At 41.8% G+C, this 20016-nt stretch overlaps 1 protein-coding gene across 3 annotated transcripts; it reads right to left on the bottom strand.

Moving 5' to 3' along the window:
* Nucleotides 1–1071: 1071 nt before the first annotated feature.
* Nucleotides 1072–19768, bottom strand: man2a2 (mannosidase, alpha, class 2A, member 2). Of its 3 annotated transcripts, XM_037254558.1 has the most exons (24): nt 19613–19768; nt 18494–18728; nt 17928–18383; nt 16035–16292; nt 15791–15935; nt 14985–15156; nt 14642–14769; nt 13629–13802; nt 12614–12800; nt 12156–12333; nt 11660–11862; nt 10427–10609; nt 10048–10162; nt 9280–9350; nt 9022–9187; nt 8683–8919; nt 8494–8613; nt 8292–8406; nt 7992–8125; nt 7761–7902; nt 7517–7650; nt 6314–6511; nt 4210–4320; nt 1072–3171 (listed from the first exon to the last, which is right to left on the bottom strand). In XM_037254558.1, the coding sequence occupies exons 3-24, from the start codon at nt 18057–18059 to the stop codon at nt 3019–3021; spliced, it is 3456 nt and encodes a 1151-aa protein (XP_037110453.1). In that variant the 5' UTR covers nt 18060–18383; nt 18494–18728; nt 19613–19768; the 3' UTR covers nt 1072–3018. The 3 variants fall into 3 exon arrangements, with proteins under 3 accessions (XP_037110453.1, XP_037110454.1, XP_037110455.1); XM_037254559.1 differs by having other exon boundaries at nt 17928–18731; XM_037254560.1 differs by having other exon boundaries at nt 17928–18659.
* Nucleotides 19769–20016: the final 248 nt, after the last annotated feature.

Genomic DNA, 20016 nt, shown 5'->3' with positions numbered 1-20016 from the left:
CCCCTGCTGTAAGAGATCAGGACAGAATAAAGTTTGACATAACAGGACAACGCATATAAGGAAGGGAAACTGCAAATGCATAGCAACTGATCCATTAGGAATCAGGCTTAAGACAGAATGAATTTATAATAAAAGGACGAAGAATAAAGGATCTGCAATTTTATAACTGACACATCGAGAAACGAGTCACCGAGAATCCATTGTCTTATTCAATCAGAACAAGTCATCAAGGTCCCAAAGTAGCCCCAGAGCATCACACTGCCACCACCATGTTTGACTGTACGATGTTCTTTTTCATGTATGATAGATATACCGAAAAGTTGACCTTTCATTTTGTCAGTCCATAGATTATTTATTCTCTGCTATGAATGTGATTTTTTGCCAGCCTCTTCCGCTAGCTTTGAATACCCCCTTTAATTAAGTCACCATTTACAATGTGCATTTTATAATTACTTCGGTTATCTTTGTCTGACCTTTACATTGACTGTTTTTACACAAAAAAATATGGACAGATACTAATTTTAAATTAGAAGGGGCATACTTTTTCGTGATACTATATTTTCAAAGCAATAGAATATGCTCTCTAAGGGAAATACATGGTTATCCATTTTATCACTTCAGCTTTGTGTAGCTCCTGCCGGAGCCAAGTGGACAGCGTTTGAACTGACTCAATGCTGCCCCCTGCAGGGAGACCAGTCATTAAACTAGTTTAGGAAATTGACTCCATGTAGGTGCAGTTCCATGACTCGAGTAAATAAATATTTTCAAATAATTAACATTGTAATTCATACAGTTTAATATTTCAACTCAATTTTAATTCATAATCTAACAGAAGCAGGAAGCCCAAGTAGAAAGGCACAAACAGGATTCTCTCCTTTTCTCTATTTTGTATATAGGACAAGTTGTAGTTTAAGGAGTTTTTTTCATTTTTGCGTTTTCTTCTAATCTCGATCTTCTGTTTTTTTTTCCCCCCTTCTCCATTTTATTAAATTATTTAGTTTAGGTTTAAGTTTCACCACATTATTACTCCACCGACACTGAATACAGAAGATAGCCTGCCACCATATATTACTTCTAAACCATTTTTATTTTATTAAGACAAATTTCCACAATTTCCATGTGACACATTGTGAAAGAGCTGAGCTAGAGATCTAGGGACAAAAGAGCAGGAACTTAAATGTGGTCACATTGAAATGTTAATAGAAGCCAGAGCAGCACATGATGTGACAGACCTCCTGAGGGAAATGAACTAACCAAACAGTTATTTAATGCCCAATCATAAGAATGTATGTCCATAACTCCATGCTGAGCAGACTCAGCCTCGAGAAAATGCAGTTCGAAATGCAAATGGGATTTTGTATGTAGCACCGAGTGTTCCACACATCAGCCACCTACACTTTGTCACTACACTTTAACTCAGCTCTGCCTCCCAATTTTGAAAAGTTGATAAAACCATCAGCTGGAAAAACAGGCCATTGGAATTTTCACAAGACATTTCTTTAAAGTCCATTTTCAGACGTGTCGTTTTTTTGACCAAACTTAATAAGATTTCACCATGATGGGTATTACTGATGTAAACTAACTGAAAATAGGATTATTAATTATTGCAAATCTCCGTGGGGTTGAACTTCATTATTTAAAGACAACAAACCCAGGAAGTTAACAGCAAAAACCTCAGTTTGATTTCTACGGATTAGAAACCAATGGCTGAAATCGAAATCACTTTGCATTCAACTACCGAGCTGAACCTGCAGTTACAGCATCACAAATTTTCCCTGACATACTCCATGCATACATAAATGATAGCACTGTGCAAAAAAAAAAAAAAAAGTCTTACGCCAGCAGTAGATTTGTTGTTTAATCCAATAGTCCCCAACCACCAGGCCGCACAGATAAATTGGCTGGGGGCATTCATAGCAGAGCATATACGTCCCGATCAGCAATACATGGGGTCACCCCAGCCAATCAGGAATTCACAATGACACAAGACCACCACCCCCACAGTCAGCACTCAATGTTTGCCAGTCAGTAAAAAATCAGTACTACCATAAATTGGGCCCTGATGGAAAAATGGGAGGAGGGCACTGGTTTAGATTTGTTAATGCTATAATCACATACAGCTACAGGATGTACAGAAAGTCAGTGCACTTACATTTTTATTGAGACACTCCCCTGTATTTCTCATAATACAAAGAAGTGCACTTTGACTTTCCAAACACTGTGTGAGGCATGGCCATAATAATTCCAGCAAGATGAAAAGTTGCATTGATGCCACCATAGTGACTAAAATATGATTAAAAAAAAATCCTGTCATCTCTATCTTGATGCTTCTTTGCTCCATCCCGCTAACTGTACATGTCCCAAGTGGTGGCCCCTAACACGCACGCACACACACACACAGTCTAGTGTTGGTGAAGCACAACTATACACACAGCCACTCAGTTGTGACATGCCAACACAAGGCTTAAAACAAATGTTCGCCCGCGATGTCAAGGAAGCTCTGAATGATGAGCAGCGCGCTTACGTGATCTACTTGTTACTGCACAGAGTGGAGACCCACTTGCATCTCTGAATATCCACACAGGATATCGTCTTTGTTGCATTGAGGCAACAAAGAAATGTAACGTTAAATCGGGGGAGAAAAAAAAAGTGATTTCAATGTTGCCAACATCAGTGTGAGCATAGAAAATTAAAAAAATAAAAGCTCATAATACAACAAATAAAGCTTTGGAAATTGCACTCCTGCTGCACACATTTTTTATGAACCCCTTAACCCCACCATCTCCTCCCTCTTACTACCACTTGCACATCATTGGGATATTTACATTCAGTAGTTCAGTTCCAGGCTGAAACACATTCTTACGCAGTAGAACCCACTGCGGCTGTGTTCTCATGAGAGTTTGTGGTTCTGCACAATGCGTTTGTCACAGCCAAATCAGAGTGCCCTGTTCTGGTCCAAAGCTCCAAGGCTCCAGTTGTGGGTCCAAAGACTCTGAGCTTGCAGGATCACATTAGCTCCTAGCGCAGTTTGAGCTTGAAGACTGAGATCTCCATTGGATCCAGGCTGACTGTGGAATGGTTGGCCAGTGGTGGACTAGAGTACATTAGGGTCAAAGACATGGGCTGCAGCAGCTGCAGGTCCAAGTTCTTGAAGAGGCTGGAAACATTCAGCTGCACACAAGAGGACAAATGGAAAAGGCAGACATGATTACCCTGATAAACGTTTGTTGGCAGCATATGTTTCTCCATTCAGCATCAATGGTCCCCGCCTCCCTGTACATTTGCTCTTGCTGAGGAATAGCGACTGGATTTGTGCACTTACATGTCCAGCAACCAACAGTCAACTAGTTCAACTCAAGAGACTTAAGACTGCCCCCTCATTCGAAAAACATTTCCTTCTGCATTTCATGCTGACAATGTCTGCGGCATTAAAAAAAAAAAAATATATATATATATATACATATATTTGTTGACTGATATTTAATTCTATTTTCATATTTTGTTATTTATTTCTTCATTTATTTATTTTTCTATTTTTAATTTTTAATCTCTGGTAGTATTCATTATTTTGTTGTTTTAATTTCAATTAATTTTATTTATTTTTTATACTTTTTATTTGTACTTCTATGTATTTTCTATTTTGACATTTTTGGTCCTCCAATTTAGCCTCCTTGTGAGGAAATATGATAAGCACTGCACTTTTTTCAACCGTCGTCTATTGCCAGACACACCAGTGAGCTTTCTCATGAGACACCGTTTTCATAACGTGAAAATGTTGCTTTCTTTCTTTCGTAATCACTTAATTGAAAAGTACGTCCAAAAGCTGTTTTGTGAGGTATTTGGACTCTTTCCCCGATGCTAGTATTTGTTCACCATTGTTTTGCTTTACTCAGTAGAGGACAGCAATATGGGCAGCAACCATACCATGCATGCGAAAAAGCGGAAGTGTGTCTGCAAATAAAATTCCTACAAAATGATCAAACTGGACATTATTTTAGAAAATATCAATGTAGCTTTTTTTGTTTTTTACTAACAAACAAATAAATCATAATGGAACAAACACCATTACAGTTATGGTCGTGTCTGATGCAAGGTGCAAATAGTCCATTTTGGCAAGACAGGCTCATAGCTCAAAAAAAAAATGTTTACCTTGTACGCTGGGGCAATGGTAATTCAAGGTACAACTGGATTTTATAAGGGGCTCCTCACCTGTCCTTGGGTGGTGGTGCAGTTGAATCCCAAGCTTGGAACATCCAAAGCACAGTCGAGGCCAAGACGGTGAAGAATTAAAGCTGTGTATGGTGATGGAGCATTGGGGTCCTGCACATGCACACAAAAGATTCCACTTAAAAGAAAAATAGCAGTGTAACCTCTAAAATCAAACTCAGAACACTGGTCCTTCTCCTATTTGTCTGGAGTTGGAAATAATTTTGCTCCTATGCTGTTGCAGAAACACAAAACTGTGCCATGGTCAACCTGTTACCATGAAATCTTCACTAACTGCACAGAGTGACATTGTAAAGCAGAAATGCAAATAGTAAAAAATGTGCAAAAAGTATGAACCTAAAATAAAATAACCGCGTGATAATAGGATCATTATACAACTTCTGCAGAGCTTGCTGATTACCGTATTTTTCGGACTATAAGTCGCGGTTTGTTTCATAGTTTGGGTGGGGGGGGCGACTTATACTGAGGAGCGACTTATATGTGAATTCTTTCATAAATTTTCAAAAGTTAAAAAAAAAAAGTGAAACCGCGATGTAGCAAGGGATTACTGTAATTTGAATTTCAAGTGACGTCAGCAGCGCGGCGCGGCGGTTCTTTACATAAAGGACAAAGATTCGATCACGTGATGACGAAGATGACGAAGGGTCCCACGTACAACCGGCATCATTAGCGGCTTTGATTGTAAGTGACACGGAGGACGAAGAGTTTGAAGGATTTGGAGTGACACAGAAGGTTTGAAAAACTATGATGGCTTTTACGCACGCCTGGTCCTACTCTACGGAGCTCTCTTTCACCTCCGTGGATGGAAGTCGGGGCCGGCGCTCGGGCGGGTGGCTGTCCGGGGACGGTGGATGGGGCTCGGACATGGCTTTTACGCACGCCCTATGGAGCGCTCTTCCACCTCTGTGGCTGGAAGTGCCAACTCCGGGGATGGAAGTCCACGCCGCCACACGCCTGTAAGTCGATGCCGGTACTTGGGTCCTTGTACTTTGTTAACCTACAATATAGTTATATACTAGATCTGTGGAATAACGACGAGGCTGACGTCAGGGCGAGGATTTAATGATCTGGAGTGACACAGATGGTTTGATAATATTATTGCTTATATAATAGTTATTTGATATATAATTTATATATCGTTATATGGGCCTGTGGAATATTTTTGAAATGCAAGCGCCGTCAGCGGCGCGCACCCATTGTTGACAAAGGACGATCGATGGATTTAATGAATTGGAGTGACACAGATGGTTTTATAAACGTGTTATTTACACTACCGTTCAAAAGTTTGGGGTCACAAAATTGTTTGGGTGACCCCAAACTTTTGAACGGTAGTGTATATATTTATTTAGATAATTATTTATAGATTATATATATAATCTTCTGTGTAAAAAATCTTATAATATATATGTATACTTATATTCATAGATTATATATAATCTTATACAAATATAAGATATCATTTATAATATTTAATTCATAATATTTTATTATAATAATATTTACACTACCGTTCAAAAGTTTGGGGTCACCCAAACAATTTTGTGACCCCAAACTTTTGAACGGTAGTGTATGTAATAGTTATTTGAATAACTCTAAATGTTACGTCAGGCCCGTTCTCAGCTCTTCGTTTCTGTTTATCTCACGTTATCATACCTATCGTTTAGCCTGTTGTTGCTCGTTCATGTCTGTTCTTGGTGTTGGATTCTGTCGAATAAATTTCCCCCAAAATGTGACTTATTCTCCGGAGCGACTTATATATGTTTTTTTTCACGTTATTGTGCATTTTATGGCTAATGCGACCAATATTTCGGAGCGACTTTTAGTCCGAAAAATACGGTAGATCCCTTCTGTCAAAGTACGCTTCACTTGAACTGGCATATTTGATACCTGTCAGATTAGGAAGAAACAGAATTCCTATCAGAAGATTAAAGCATCTGATTCCAGGTATTGCTGCCAGTGATACATATCTGAATCATGTCACTTGAGTGCAAACAAATAGAAATGGTGACACTTGAATGAATGCATGTTCAGTCATAAAGGTTAAGCTGTAATAGATCAAATTTAAGACTCAAGGTGGCTTCTTTACTTGGCTTTGAATGCTGCGAAGGTTTAGAAGGTGAAAGTCACAGGGGAGCATTGACTTGAGTGGCGCAAAGGTTTGCAGAGGAGGCACGCCGCGCCTTTTAGGCAGGACAGGTAGCGCCAGAACATTGTGATTCAGGATGGCGTTGGTCATGTGACCAAGCAGAGAGGGGAAGCTCATCATCACGGAGTTGTCTGTCATCTGAAGAAGGGCACAGAAAATAAGGAATGATGATGATTAGCGTGATAGACAGTAGCTTCTTGTTTCATTTTAGACACAACTATCAATTCACAGTGGCTGTGGTTGAAGTCTACTTCTAAAGCAGAGACACTATATCCAAAAGAATCATGAGCGGGTTTGAAGAGCTACACGGTAAAATTTGTTTGATCAAAAGTACCATTTGTTACTTTTAGCTATGAGGACCTATGACAAAGGAAAACAAGAGCAACAGAGCACAAACTAAGGGGACGATGATCAGCAGTGTTGCCATGACAACATTACCTCTTCAACTCTGTCACTCAACATTTTGCGGAGGAGAGTGTGAAACAAGGAAGAGAGTTTTGCAAAGAAGCCATCAGGCTGAAGGCAACACAAGGGAAAAAGATGGAAAACAAATGCATGAAATGTGAACCGAGCGGAAAACATGACGACGATGGTATAGACAGAACAGAATTGATTACCTATTTTGAACATGTAAACAAAATAATAATACCATTGGTAATAATAATATACATACAGAATTAAATAAAATCCCTTGGAGGATTTTGATCAAACTTGTCCTCGAACGCGGAAGTCCAAACTTTTCTTGACGATAACATGTTCTATACACCCCCACTAATCAAGGCCTTCTGATTAATACTGATCTTCATGAAATGTGGATTAGACAGAAGAATCCACCTGCTTTTATCCATCTCAGGGGGCTGCCATTTTTCCATGGCGTGCCACTGGCTGGCGATTGAAAATGACAGCACAGTGCCTAAGGGCTCAGCTTGAAAATGTCATGGCTCACACGTTTTCTGGGTTTGGTCATAGACGCTTACTTTACCTTCGGTCTTTTTTCCAATTGAGATGTATACGTAGGTCATAGCTGAACATTAATGATGGAAAAACTTTTTTTAATTGCACCAATACTTTTGTCCGTTCAGTGTACGTGAAGCTGTTAAAGGAGGAAAAAATCTCCCCCTTATCTGCTATCTTGAATCTTACCTTGTTTCCCTTCAATCTCCTCTCCAGAAGTAATCGGAAGCGGTTGATCGTCCTCTTGTTGTCCTTTAGGCCTTGACCCAGCCCACGATTATCATCCTGCATCAGTCGGCGGTCCAAAATGACCTCCAACTGGCCTAGAGGAGATCGTAAAGTAACACTGCACATTCAAACCTTTACGACTCATACAACAATAGGAGAGTGAGTGAGAAACAATTAACAAAATCAAATCAAATAAAAGGCAAACCATTCTCCAAGCTGCTGACACCCAGAGCCTGTGCCGTGTGCAGCGTAAGCCTGTGATGGTTGTCCTGGATGTAGGCCTGGCTGGGCATTGGGTAGAAGTTAGCTTGCAAGGGGAGTTTCTGGTGGCGGCGACGAAGCTGCATCTACGAGAGGTGGGTGACAGCTTCTTAACATTTTGAGATTGCGACAGAATATGCATAGGTAATATCTAACAAAACACTATCACACTGACCTGGAAGCCATTGAGGTCTGTGTAGAAGACATCTCCGCTCTGGATGTCAGTGACCAGTCGCAGGGCCAGCTCCTTGTTGGTCTGATCTCTGATGTCCACTGTGGTGGTGATGTCCACAGAGAGACCATCCACACCTGGAAACACAATGTGAAAAGCGAAAGGAAGGACTTTACAAACATATTTTAATGGGGTGTAAGTGTCCTATTATTCGGAACACATTGACCCTAGTAGTTTCATAAAGTAAACAGACGACAGCTTCTGCATTTGCAATTTGAAAAGAGCCCATAAAAGTTTTGTTACCTGGCACGTTGTGGATACGAATTGCCTGCTGAAAGTGTTGGTAGTTTGCCACTACTTCAGAGAAGAGAGGTCCCTCAACTACACGTACAACAGGTGGCTTTTGGTGGTCGTAGGGCTGAAAGCAGCAAGAAGGAAAAGGGCTGCTCCTTATAGGGGCAAGAGAAGCTTTGTGGGGTTTAGAACACAGAAAGTGAGTCAATACCGTTGCTTTTCCATCTGGCATGAAAAGATAAGCACCACTTTTGTCCTTAGGATGAGTTCCATACAGAACGAAGTGCATCTGAACCTTCATTTCCTGGGGATCTTCCTTGTGTTTGATAGTCTGCAGGTTGAGGCAGATTTAGCAAAGTGAGCATCACTGAGATCAAAGACGAGTAGTTCTGACTCAAACCTCCAGCAAGCCTGTGGTCCCAGAGAAGCCCAGTGTCAGAAACTGGCTGCTGATGTAGAAGGTCTGAGGGTCACTTTGCTGAGACCGAACAGGTAGGGGGTCCAAAGCGTGGGCAGTCAGGGCGCCTTGCGGCAGCCGGAAAAGGGTGTCCGAGCGCAGAGTCATGGGCGAGTCCGGAGAGGTATACATATGGAAGACCGTGAGCGCCAGCGATGGTAGACGCACCATGAATGTAGCCTGTGAAAAGGATTGCGGTAGTAGAAATAGGTGGTGATGTTTCAATCAGTATTTTGTACTACCGAGTACAATCATTAAGATTTATGCAAAGTCATCTCTCACCTCAAACACTTCAGCACTCATTTGATTGGCTGAGCTCCACTGAGCGCTCACTTGCGTGGGGAGAGTCTGTCCGTCTTCAGTGAGCACCCTCACCTTGTGAGTGTTGACCAACACGGTCACGGCACATAGCCGCTCCTGCTCAAGTGGGTTAAACAGGACCAGGTATCTGACAGCAAAATGGAAAATAGCAATCAGTCTTTTGGGATTGAAGGACCTGAAGGAAAGGGGGCGTCATGTTAGACATGACATGGGCCTCACCTTGGCCCTGCCGGATCCAGCTCGATTAAAGTGTGCTGCGGAAGGGAGTCCTGAGTAGCACGTCTGTCATCCTACAAAATCAAACGCACACAAGACCAATATTTATCCATCAACCTAATTTCGTATCCTGTTCAGTGTCACAAGGAAGCTGGATTCTATCCAAGTTGACAATCAATTACAGAGCAGACAACCCCCGCACACTCACATTCTCATTTCAGGGAACTTTAGCAATGAACCTACCAAATGGTTTTGGACTAGGAGGACATACCCAGAAAATACCCACACAAGGACACAGTGAAGAGAACACCACACAGCAAGACCTACATTTGAACCATTGTCACTATGGAACAAAACACTGAGTGCCCTATTTTGCCCAGTGTAAAGTGCAGTTTTTTTCATTTGGTATTTCGCCAGACAAGCATAGGTACAAAAAGGTGTTCCCCGGTGCCTCGGCAATTGCGTGGTCATGGGATGGAACGCAGGTGGCTCCCAGCTAATCGAAATAGCTCCCCTCATTCCCTTTAAAATGAGTGCAGTCCTCGACATCTCAGAAGCAGAAATTGACTCAATGGGACTAGTGCAGGAGATTATCAAACAAAAAAACAGGCCTAGAGAGGCGCAACGTGGTCAATCAAACTTGCCCCATGAAAATAAATATGCACCCATTTTGACACTGAGCACATGGCTCCAGGTCAGTAAAATGCTACGTAAGTTGTATGTAAATTGTTTATTGTTTTCTTAGAAATCACCTCCAGTGTTTGCTCTTACCGTCTCTAGGAAAGGCTCTGTTTGGTAGAAGCGATAGAATTCTTTGTTCTTCATTATTAGGAAATGTGCAGCATTGATGATAACTCTCTTCAAACCGATGAGTGAGCGTAGTAATCTATGGATGACAGGAGACAATCATCACGCAATCAACATCAGATGCCGTGTTATTTTTTGACTGGGTATCAAACCTGTAAAACAAGGAGGATTAAATGATCCTTTTCATACAAAAACTTATTTAACCTTAATTAATCCAGATAAGGCAATTGAAAAAGGATTCTCATTTACAATGCCAGCCTGGCAAAATGTTTCTCTTATCTTTATTTCTTGAGTGAACTCATCTCATCTTAATTTGTCTATCACGGCCACTGTCATTCCCTACCTGGTGCCATAGTCGACAACAACATTCTCTTTCGCAGTACCAGTGATGGCATCATGATGCTGGAAGAGGCCCACAGAGCGCCTGGCATCAACGAGCAGGGCGTAATCTGAGACCGGATAGCGTCCTTCCATGCCCAGGTGTCGGGCGTTGGCGACCGCTAAGCTGTAAAGTATCTCAGCTCCCCTGAAACACGCATAACACTTGCAATTACGACGAGAAACTGTGCGAGAGAGACTTTATCTGCTTCCTAACCATAAACATCACATCAGACTTTTGTCAAACTGGAACTGAACATTTCTTGTTCCATGACTACAGAAATACACCACTGATGGTACAGTGTGTTTGTTTTCAAAGCTTCTGCTCAAGAAAGGTGCAGTGAATGCAATCACGTGGACAGATACAGCCACACAAGGTCTCCACTGCCCAATATGGTGCGGGAGTGACTCTGCCTAGTTTGTACAGCCCTGGTTTCCCTTCATGTTTTTGTCAGAATAGAATTGAAAACCCCTACATTATGAATGAATTCTTGAATTTTAATTTGAAGTGAGGTGGCAAACAGGGAGCATATATACAATTGAAATTCAAATTGCAGGAAGTAAAACTGAGATTCAAAGAAATTCATGATGCAAAATTTACGTGTATTTCACAATTAAGATTTACAGCAAAAAATGTATTTACAGCTTAAATTTCATAAAGACGATGTACACAATCATTAAAATCAATGGTAAAGTGGCGTAATAGTTTTTTTTAACATTAAAAGCCTACTCAGATAAAACGGATCAATTATACTGTGAACACTTTTGTTTGATATGAAGGGAGAATGGCACTTCATTTCCGGGAATACCTTGCTCTATCTAAGTTGAAAAATGGCTACAAACATTTTGAACCACACCTGACAAGTAATGAGAATGAGTTACTCTGAATTGCATTCAATTAAATTCCACTTTCTGTCATTCAAATGCAAGTCAACATTCTGTTTGGGATGGCGTCAATTCAAATTCACATTCATCCTGTGAATTGAATTTGTATTTTGCCTAGCCCTTCAAGGGAACTTCCAGAGTCATATCATCTAGTCTGTCTGTCTAAGTAAGCAAGGAATATGTGAGGGATATTTGATATGTGAGCTTGTTTGCAGTGTATTCCAAGAAGAGCAAAGTTCCCTGTTGAACAGTTAACACACACACAAAGCACAGTTTGCAAAGTAAGACTGATGAGAGAATGGAATGACCAAACCTGAGGTGTGATTCGATGACACGATCCAAGCTCTTATAAAAGGGCCGGGATGTAAAGTAGCCAGTCCAGTAGTGTTTTTCTCGGTCTGCATAGGCAAAGAAATCCCCACTGAGCACAGGGAAGTCTGTAGGTCGGGATCCTGGAGCCAATCCATAGGATTTATACAAAGCATTGAAGTAGTCGGTGAGAGTTCCAAACTGAGCCTGCAGATGGAAGCAGAGATGCGGGAAAAGTTCAACCTTAAGAAAATACATTGCTAAAACCGAAACGCAGAACAGAACAAAAAGATACTGATACCTATGCCTCAGACTTTCTGGGCTTTGAATTAAACACTGATCCATGACATGTCTTTTGTTGCCTCAGCAAGTTAAATAGAATTCATTACCATATAAAAGTTTGTCCTGTCCACTCAAATAGTCACTACAAGCTAGGGAGCATGGAAAACAGTAACCAAAATAGAATAGTGGCTGTGACAGTTGCCAAATTCCTTTCTCACCTTGGCATGCATCTCAGGGTGAGAATTCATGTAATCGAAGAGCTTCTGATAGTTGGTATATTGCTGGTCCCACTCCAAGGCCTTGTCGTAGCGAAAGTCATCCCCCAGAGGGATGAGGAGCACCTTGCTACGGTAAAGTTTGGACTTCTTGCGGTACTGATCCAGGAGGAGTTGTGCCCTGAATTGATGTAGACAGCATGTGCAGTCTTCAATACCAGCTTTCTAAGAAAATTACTACAACATTGGAAATAGCAGGGTCACAATAGGTGAGAGCCATTTGCCATTAGTCAGTAAAATGTGCAGTCAGATGTTATTTATGGCTGTTAAAAGCTGCCTACTAGGCCTGAAGAACAATCTGTTTGGATAGTTACCTTCCTCCCTGTATGCCCTCTCTCTGACGTTTGTTCATGGCTTAAAAATAGAGTATCCCTTTAAGATTTTACAGCAGTATAACGCACCTTTCTGCTACATTTGCTTCGACCACAGTTTTTGGTGCCACTTTCCATGGACAGTTGATACGGCCACCTGGTAGCCTCTTGAAGTCAAATTGGCAGCAGATCTTTGGGTCAGGCCCGCATGTATGAGGCACATCATAGCTGTAGAAGGGCATCATATGGCATAAGATGTCTGAACTGGAACCAGTGTCTGGAAAGGGAATACAAGTAAGCATTCAAATATCTTGGATTGAGAACATGCATGCATGCATGCATCCATCCATCCATCCATTTTCTATACCGCCTGTCCCCACTGGGGTCACAGGCGTGCTGGAGCCTATCCCAGTTGTCATTGGGCAGTAGGCGGAGGGGACACCCTGAACCGGTTGCCAGCCGATCGCAGGGCACACAGAGACAAACAACCATCCACACTCGCACTCACACCTACGGGCAATTTAGAGCGCTCAATCGGCCTACCAAGCATATTTTTGGGATGTGGGAGGAAACCGGAGTTCCTGGGGGGAAACCCACGCAGGCACGGGGTGAACATGCAAACGCCACACAGGGAGGGCCAAAGGCTGAATCAAACCCGCACCCTCTGAACTGTGAGGCGGACGTGCTAACCAGTGCGCCACCATGCCGCCCATTGAGAACATGCATCTTGAAGCAAAAGGAACTGCTTTTAGAATAAACAGTTCACAGAAGAATTTTGAGGGGGACTTCAAATTTTTAACAAGTTTGAGAAAATTTACCTTAACATTTAATAATGAACACATTATTAGTAACAACACAAATAATTATTAATGTCATTTTAAAAATTGAAACATCAATAGGTGAAGAATGAGAATCCTCAATAGGTTTTCTATGTATTTGTTATGGAGGAGTTTAGAAGCGTGGGAAGCATTTGTTCCATTGTTTTTAGAAAATTCTCCAAGATGGCGGCCACTTGTCACATTACTATTATTAGAGTGAACAATGACAGTTTAACTCCTTGGGTTTGTATTACATTACAACATATCTTTTTCTGTGCTTAACTCACCCCAGGGCTGCCGCCACATAAACTCCAGGTTGCGTGTGGCAGCGAAATGCTTTTTGACTGAGTAGTGGACCCTCTGGATGAGCATGTTGGTCAGGTTGGCTCTCTTCAGCACATAGGCCATCGTAGAGCTGTGCCCAAAAGGGTCTATTGCCCATCCACTGTGGGGGGTTGCCCCTGGAAAAGTAAAAATAACGTTTCATATTCACAATGCAGGGAGGAAAAAGTTATGAACCGTTGGTTTATATACCGTATTTTTTGGACTATAAGTCGCGTTTTTATTCCATAGCTCGGGTGGGGGGGCGACTTATACCGAGGAGCAAATTGTCACGACTCGTCCCCGATCATGTCCATAGCTGCACTTGGTCGCCCTGCTCCATTTCCACGCCGATCCGTGACACGAATTTCCCCCAAAATCCGACTTGTACTCCGGAGCGATTTATATGGGTTTTTTTTCACGTTATTGTGCATTTTATGGCTAATGCGACCTATATTCCGGAGCGACTTTTAGTCCGAAAAATACGGTAACTGGTTTTGCTTTCTTTAGCAGCAATATCCTCCCCCCAGACGTTTCCTGTAGTTACAAATCAGATGAGGATGGATTTCAGCTTATTCCTCAAAAAAACTGTCACACTCAGTAACACTCATGAGATGTCTGATGTAAATAGATCTAATGAGGTCAAGCTACAAATATCAGTCGGATTGACTTGGTGGATTTTTTTTGTACAGATTTGGAAAGATATACACAGTCAGTATCAAAAAGTCTTGGTGTTCATAAGTCCACAGTTCAAACCCTCATTGCTCTGGCCGGGCATCCCTAATTTATATATTGTTTCATCCTAAATCACCTGTTGAGGCTTAACAAACTGAATGTGGCCTTGGAAGATTTCATGATGGGACAGTGACAAGGTTAGAACCATTTTAACTTTAGTCTAACGACATTATAACACATTATAATGCAATAATAATACAATACATTAACCATCACAGAGTAACACGGATAGTGTCTGATGCACCTATGTTTCTCTCCAGCCACTGATGTCCCTCAATAAGTTGGTCTATCATGGCAAAGTAATGAACGTTGGCTTCGTCTGTCATCACCCAGCCTCCTGTGACAATCTCGAGCTGTCCTTCGAGGATGAGTCTGTTGAACAGAGAGATTTATAAAAAAATATATAAAAAAAATAAAAATAAAAAAGCAGGTGAGAAGAAAGAATCCTGCCCCAATGTGCAAAAATCACATTACCCAGATAGAAAGTTATTTTCACAATCCGCTAGTGCGTCATTGCTTTAAAGCCATCTGGGCTAGTTTTTTTGCTGGCGGAATTAAAAAAAAAAAAAAATGGAGCACCAACTCACTTGCGTGCAGCCTCCTGCTTTTGTGCATCTGCACCCTCCCACCACTTGGAGAAAAAGGAAATCTCAGACCAGATGAACTTTCTGCGAGGATCTTCAGTCAGCTTCACCACCATGTTGTTTAAAATATGTTGTGTCTGGTCTGTGAAGTACTGATCAAACGTCTTAACCCAACCTAACAAGAAGATAGATTTCTGTTACCACCATAAAAAAAAATCCAGGTACGCTAACAGTAAGGGAAAAGGGCAGAAACGGATATAAAATATGGCTCATGATTTACAAGTCAATCTATTTTGTCCACAGAGTTAATTGGCAGAGTCACACGTTCCATGCACTCTTTAGTTCCATACATGGCAAAGTACAATTTAGAACTATCTGGTAACAAGTTGACTTACAATTTAAGAAAAAACATGCATGGGAAGTACGTATCTTTTTTTTTTTCTTCAACTGTAACTTCTCCGCCCCCAACAGCTCCTGCTTTACATTGCTTGCGCCACAATAAATGCATGAGTTTAAAAATAAGAGACAGAACAAATGAAGAAATAAACCAAAATTTGGGGGACAAATCTGCTCTTTACACCACTCAAACAGAACAATCATTTTTACAGACAAATAGTCTGATTGTGGGGACGGGAACTAAGTGAGCAGACTCTTTCAAACTTTGCCTAATATGTGGCACCTCTAATGCAATACTGCAAGTATTCATACTCCACTCTGAAAAATACCGATCCAGACCACAGGTGAAAAATGTTCCATAAAATAAAATGGAAAATTGATCAGTTTAATGCAGGCGGGCTTGAGGTGATTACCTGGATCATTATGAGAGTGTGGGACCACAAACACTTGCAGAGGTTCTTTGTCCCACTCATCAGCATCGTAAGTTATGTCAAATCCCTGTTTCCACACACCACCATCCGGGTTGTCAAACTTGAGAAGGGAGTATACATCCAACATCTGAAAATGAATACGTAACATACAGACACACAAAAACAGGTTACATTTGACTGAATAAAGTGACATGTATGCATTTGTTCCAAATTGCAGTAAGCTCACCTGAACATCTGCCTGACTGTGACTGCCTGCAGCCAACTGACAGTCCTGGGGCTTGACAGCGAGGAAAGTGGGGCGCCTGTCAAAGGGAAGGACCCAGGAGCCATTGGTACTCCTAAAGGGCAGGTGGCCACTGGGAGACACTGCTCCTGTGTCTGTGAGCTCCATCACAGAGTCTTTTATGTGACTGATGATTTGATGGTTTTCCTCGAGCAGCTGCTCCAACTGCTCTATCCGGTTCTGCAGGACTGAAATTTGGCTCTATAACATACAAATAACAAGGTAACATGAGGGCACTTGAATTTAACGGAACAACCATATTCATGTTCACTGAAAAGCTAACTCAAACAATTTGAATTTCAACCAGAATGTCCTGAAAAAAATGTGCCTAAAACATGAAAAAATCCTTATAATTTTGGGATTTCATCATCTACTGTCCATAATATAATTAAAAGATTCTGAGGATCTGGAGACATCTGCATATAAAAGCCGAAAACCAATATTGAATGCCCGAATTTCCTAACCTCACCAAGTCCACGTTCTCGGCAGCTGCGCCTATCCAAGACATGGAGCACCACATCATCACTGCATGCATGCTCGTGGGCGGCACCTGGACTCAGCCAAGCTTGCGATCGCTGAAGAGGACTTTGCCACCATGCACCCGCCAACTGCCCCGGTCGCCCTCATGACAGACCTTGCAGTGGTTGTGAGCAGTTAGTTGGCGGGGTCTGGCAACCACTGGCCTTCTTCAGCAGGCAGCTCCGTGACGAGAGGAAGTAGAGCACCTTTGACAAAGAGCTCCCCTAACCTTTCCTCGCCACCAGACACTTCCGGTTCCACTTAGAGCAGTGGTTCTTAACCTTTTTCCTTGTTCGCACCCCATTCAATTCACCAGTTCTCACACCCCTAACCCTAACCCTAAATAATTATTATAATAATAATTGGTTTACTTTACAGCTATAAGGCTTAATTATCATTATCCATAATGCCAATTAACACAATGACTTCTTGATTTCCAGAATTTTTCACTTTTTTCGGTTATCCCCGAAAAATTGTAAATTTCCCCCAGGGACGGCACCAATGTCAGCTTGCTGCCATATCCGCCGTGTTCATGTGTTTGCCATTTTCACATGTCCTGAGTGTTAGTCACCTAAATGTTGAACAGAGGGTGTGTTTTACCGAAGTCAAATTCCTTGTTTGGCACGCTCAAACATGGCGAATAAAAAACTCTTGAATCTTGAACAGACATCCACGTAGTTGGCACGGACAACTCTATGCTGTCATGGCCGCCGACTTTGTCATTCAAGCCTACCATACGGAACCCGACAACACTACGGCTGTAGGACATCCCTCTTCAGTCTTTGGACCCACCACTGGCCCCTGCTAACGCTATGTAATTCGGTTACCCATCCATTTTTGTAAACCACGCATCCATGTCAAAAACCCATGAAAAAGATGCAGTCACAGGTGCTATAACAGCATTATTTAGTACTTGAAAATAATGCATACTTTCTTCTTTTAGAAGCTTAAATAATACAGTATAAAGACACTAAATAAATCGGAAACCATCACTGATACTTATATGAAGAATATACATGTATGTCTAGAGCCAGTGCCGGTTCTGGCAGGGGAACCACAATACGGCTCATGGTGGCTCCTAGATGTTTTCTAAAACCTTAGCTCGGCTAAATGGTGATAATTGACAATATTTATTATTTACAATTACAAATGACAAGACAATGTGTTATTTGACACTTTGAATCTTCTCCTGTACTTTCTGCCTAATGTCAATGTGCAAAAGGTCAATTTAGCAATCAATCCCAAAGAGATTGACTAAATGAAATGTACTACATATCATGCAACAAAATCCAAAGAGCCGTGTACATTTATTCTTACCCGTGGAAAGTTTCCACCATTTTGTCGCCTTGCAGGGTCATGCTGGACGCGGTCCAACATGAGGTAAAGTGAGAACACAGCCACACAGAAGATGGCCCCTCCACACACTGTCACCTGTTTCCTCAGTTTCATCTTCTACAGGCTCTTCTACAGATTCTATAGAAACCACAGCTGCTTTTTCAAGCAACACAGAAAATGGGGCTCAAAATAAAAAACACCCCTTCATTGGGCAAAAAAAAAAATCAAAAAAAAATCCCAAGGGTTTAGTTCCTCACAAATGTGTCCTCCAGCCTCCATTCATGATACTGGCGACTACACAGAAGTGGGCAATGGCTGCAGTGGATTTGAATTAAGCGAATAAATCAGCAATAACTGGCAAGAAGTCCATCAGCTCTGGCCAGGCCACAGCCACCAGCGGGCTGCTTTAAAATGGTCGTTGTGCTCGATCATCCAAATCTATGAGACAGCAGGAACGGAGAAAACAAGCTCAAAACAAATGGAAGAGATCCAACAGGAAGTCTAGTGTCTCTGCTACATCAGGTGACTCCCAGTGGGCCGGCACTTACTGGTCCAGTCCTCCACTGCCGCAGCAGCAGCTAATCAGTCAGTATAGGTTTTCTTCGCTCCCTTCCAGTGCCTTAACAAGTCTGATCACTTGTCTGTTTCATAGCGGATTCTGGTTCTTCAAAAGCAGCTCCAGGCATTCCGGGGGGAAAAGGTGTCCTCACAGTGCTGTCATCAAATTGAAAATAGCAGGAAATCAGTGCTTGATCACAGTGGCCAAGAGGAAATCTTCCTTAACTGCTGAAACAATTTAAAAAAAAAAAAAAGATTAATGGTGCGTGCAACATTTTGTAATCAGGCTATTAAAACTAACATGCTCCATTGAGTACACGTGACAGGAACAGAGTGGTGAGAAAATGCAATACACGGTAAAAAAGAAAGGGGGAAACAGTAGGGAAGCAGATGGTGGGGAGTGGACTTCCTTTAAGCTCTAGCGGATCTTCCCGGTTCAGCACAGTGTGCAATCCAACAAGACTAATCGGCTCACTTCTAGGAGCTGACTATTAGAAAATGATCAAACAATAATCTTGATATGATATGTCCATACCACCAAATGTCATCTCACCAAAGGCAGACGAAGTACAATCACGTGCGTAGTATTTACCCAGTTTGAGCAATGCGCCTACTGTGTAAACAATGACAACCCCACCAAACTCTGTTATTGACAAAAGGCTGCAGCTCTGTTAAGATTTAACTTTGACGAGTTTTAGACAAGAAAGCACGTCGATGAAACGGAACGCAAACGTTAGATTCCCAATTGTACACGCAGCTGCTGAACGAACCTGTAAGCAACATAAATGTGTCACTAATCCAAAAGTCGCCACTATACTGCAATGGAACAAGCTAGCACTCAGTGACGAGGTATACAATTGAAATGACCTAATACGCTGATTTACGAGCATGGCGGGATTATAGATCCATTTCACAGTATTAAAGTATAAAGCAAAACAATCGTCATCAATGTGTTTGCCACGACAAGTGTTGGCTTGTGGCTTACGTGCAATATAACCTTACCCGAGTGAAGTAAAGCTAACCTATTAGTTTTCGTCTAATCCCGTGCAAAAGAAATTCGTGATTTATTAGAGGATTCTGACGTTTAAAATTAGGAATTCTGACGTTACCTGTCAATGGGGCAAGTGGACCGTAAGCGAGGAGCGTGCCTTGTGTGTACGTGTGTGGCTCAGGCTACATACAAGTCAAAGCAAGGCTGACAGCTAACCGATGATAGTAGACGACTAGCGTGAGCAGCTAGCTAGCTAGCTAGCTTGCGTCGTTAGCTGCTGCAAAAGCTTGAAGGAGGAGAGTACGATGATTGGTCGACAGCTTCGGCTGCTTGCGGTCAGCAAACAACCTCTTCCTTTCTGTGGACTCATCTAAAAGCCACGTTGGTCTCGTACTAATCACTAAACCATCATATGGTGTACAATTTAAAGATGGCTTTAATCAACACCCAAAATTTGAAAACGGCTTGATTTTTATTTATTTGTATATCTCTAAATACAAAATGTGATCAAGAGCACATGGT

The sequence above is a fragment of the Syngnathus acus genome, chromosome 6, assembly GCF_901709675.1.
Source record: "Syngnathus acus chromosome 6, fSynAcu1.2, whole genome shotgun sequence".
NCBI classification, from domain to species: domain Eukaryota; kingdom Metazoa; phylum Chordata; class Actinopteri; order Syngnathiformes; family Syngnathidae; genus Syngnathus; species Syngnathus acus.
The sequence above is the reverse complement of the archived record's forward strand: the minus strand, read 5'-3'. Positions and strand labels throughout refer to the sequence as shown.

Coding starts and splice junctions, on each gene's coding strand:
- man2a2 (XM_037254559.1), bottom strand. CDS start 18,059: ATGAAACTGAGGAAACAGGTGACAGTGTGTGGAGGGGCCATCTTCTGT. Junction 12,801..13,628: donor TATGTGGCGGCAGCCCTGGG/GTGAGTTAAGCA, acceptor TTCCCTTTCCAG/ACACTGGTTCCAGTTCAGAC. Junction 12,334..12,613: donor GAAGCAAATGTAGCAGAAAG/GTGCGTTATACT, acceptor ACATCAATTCAG/GGCACAACTCCTCCTGGATC.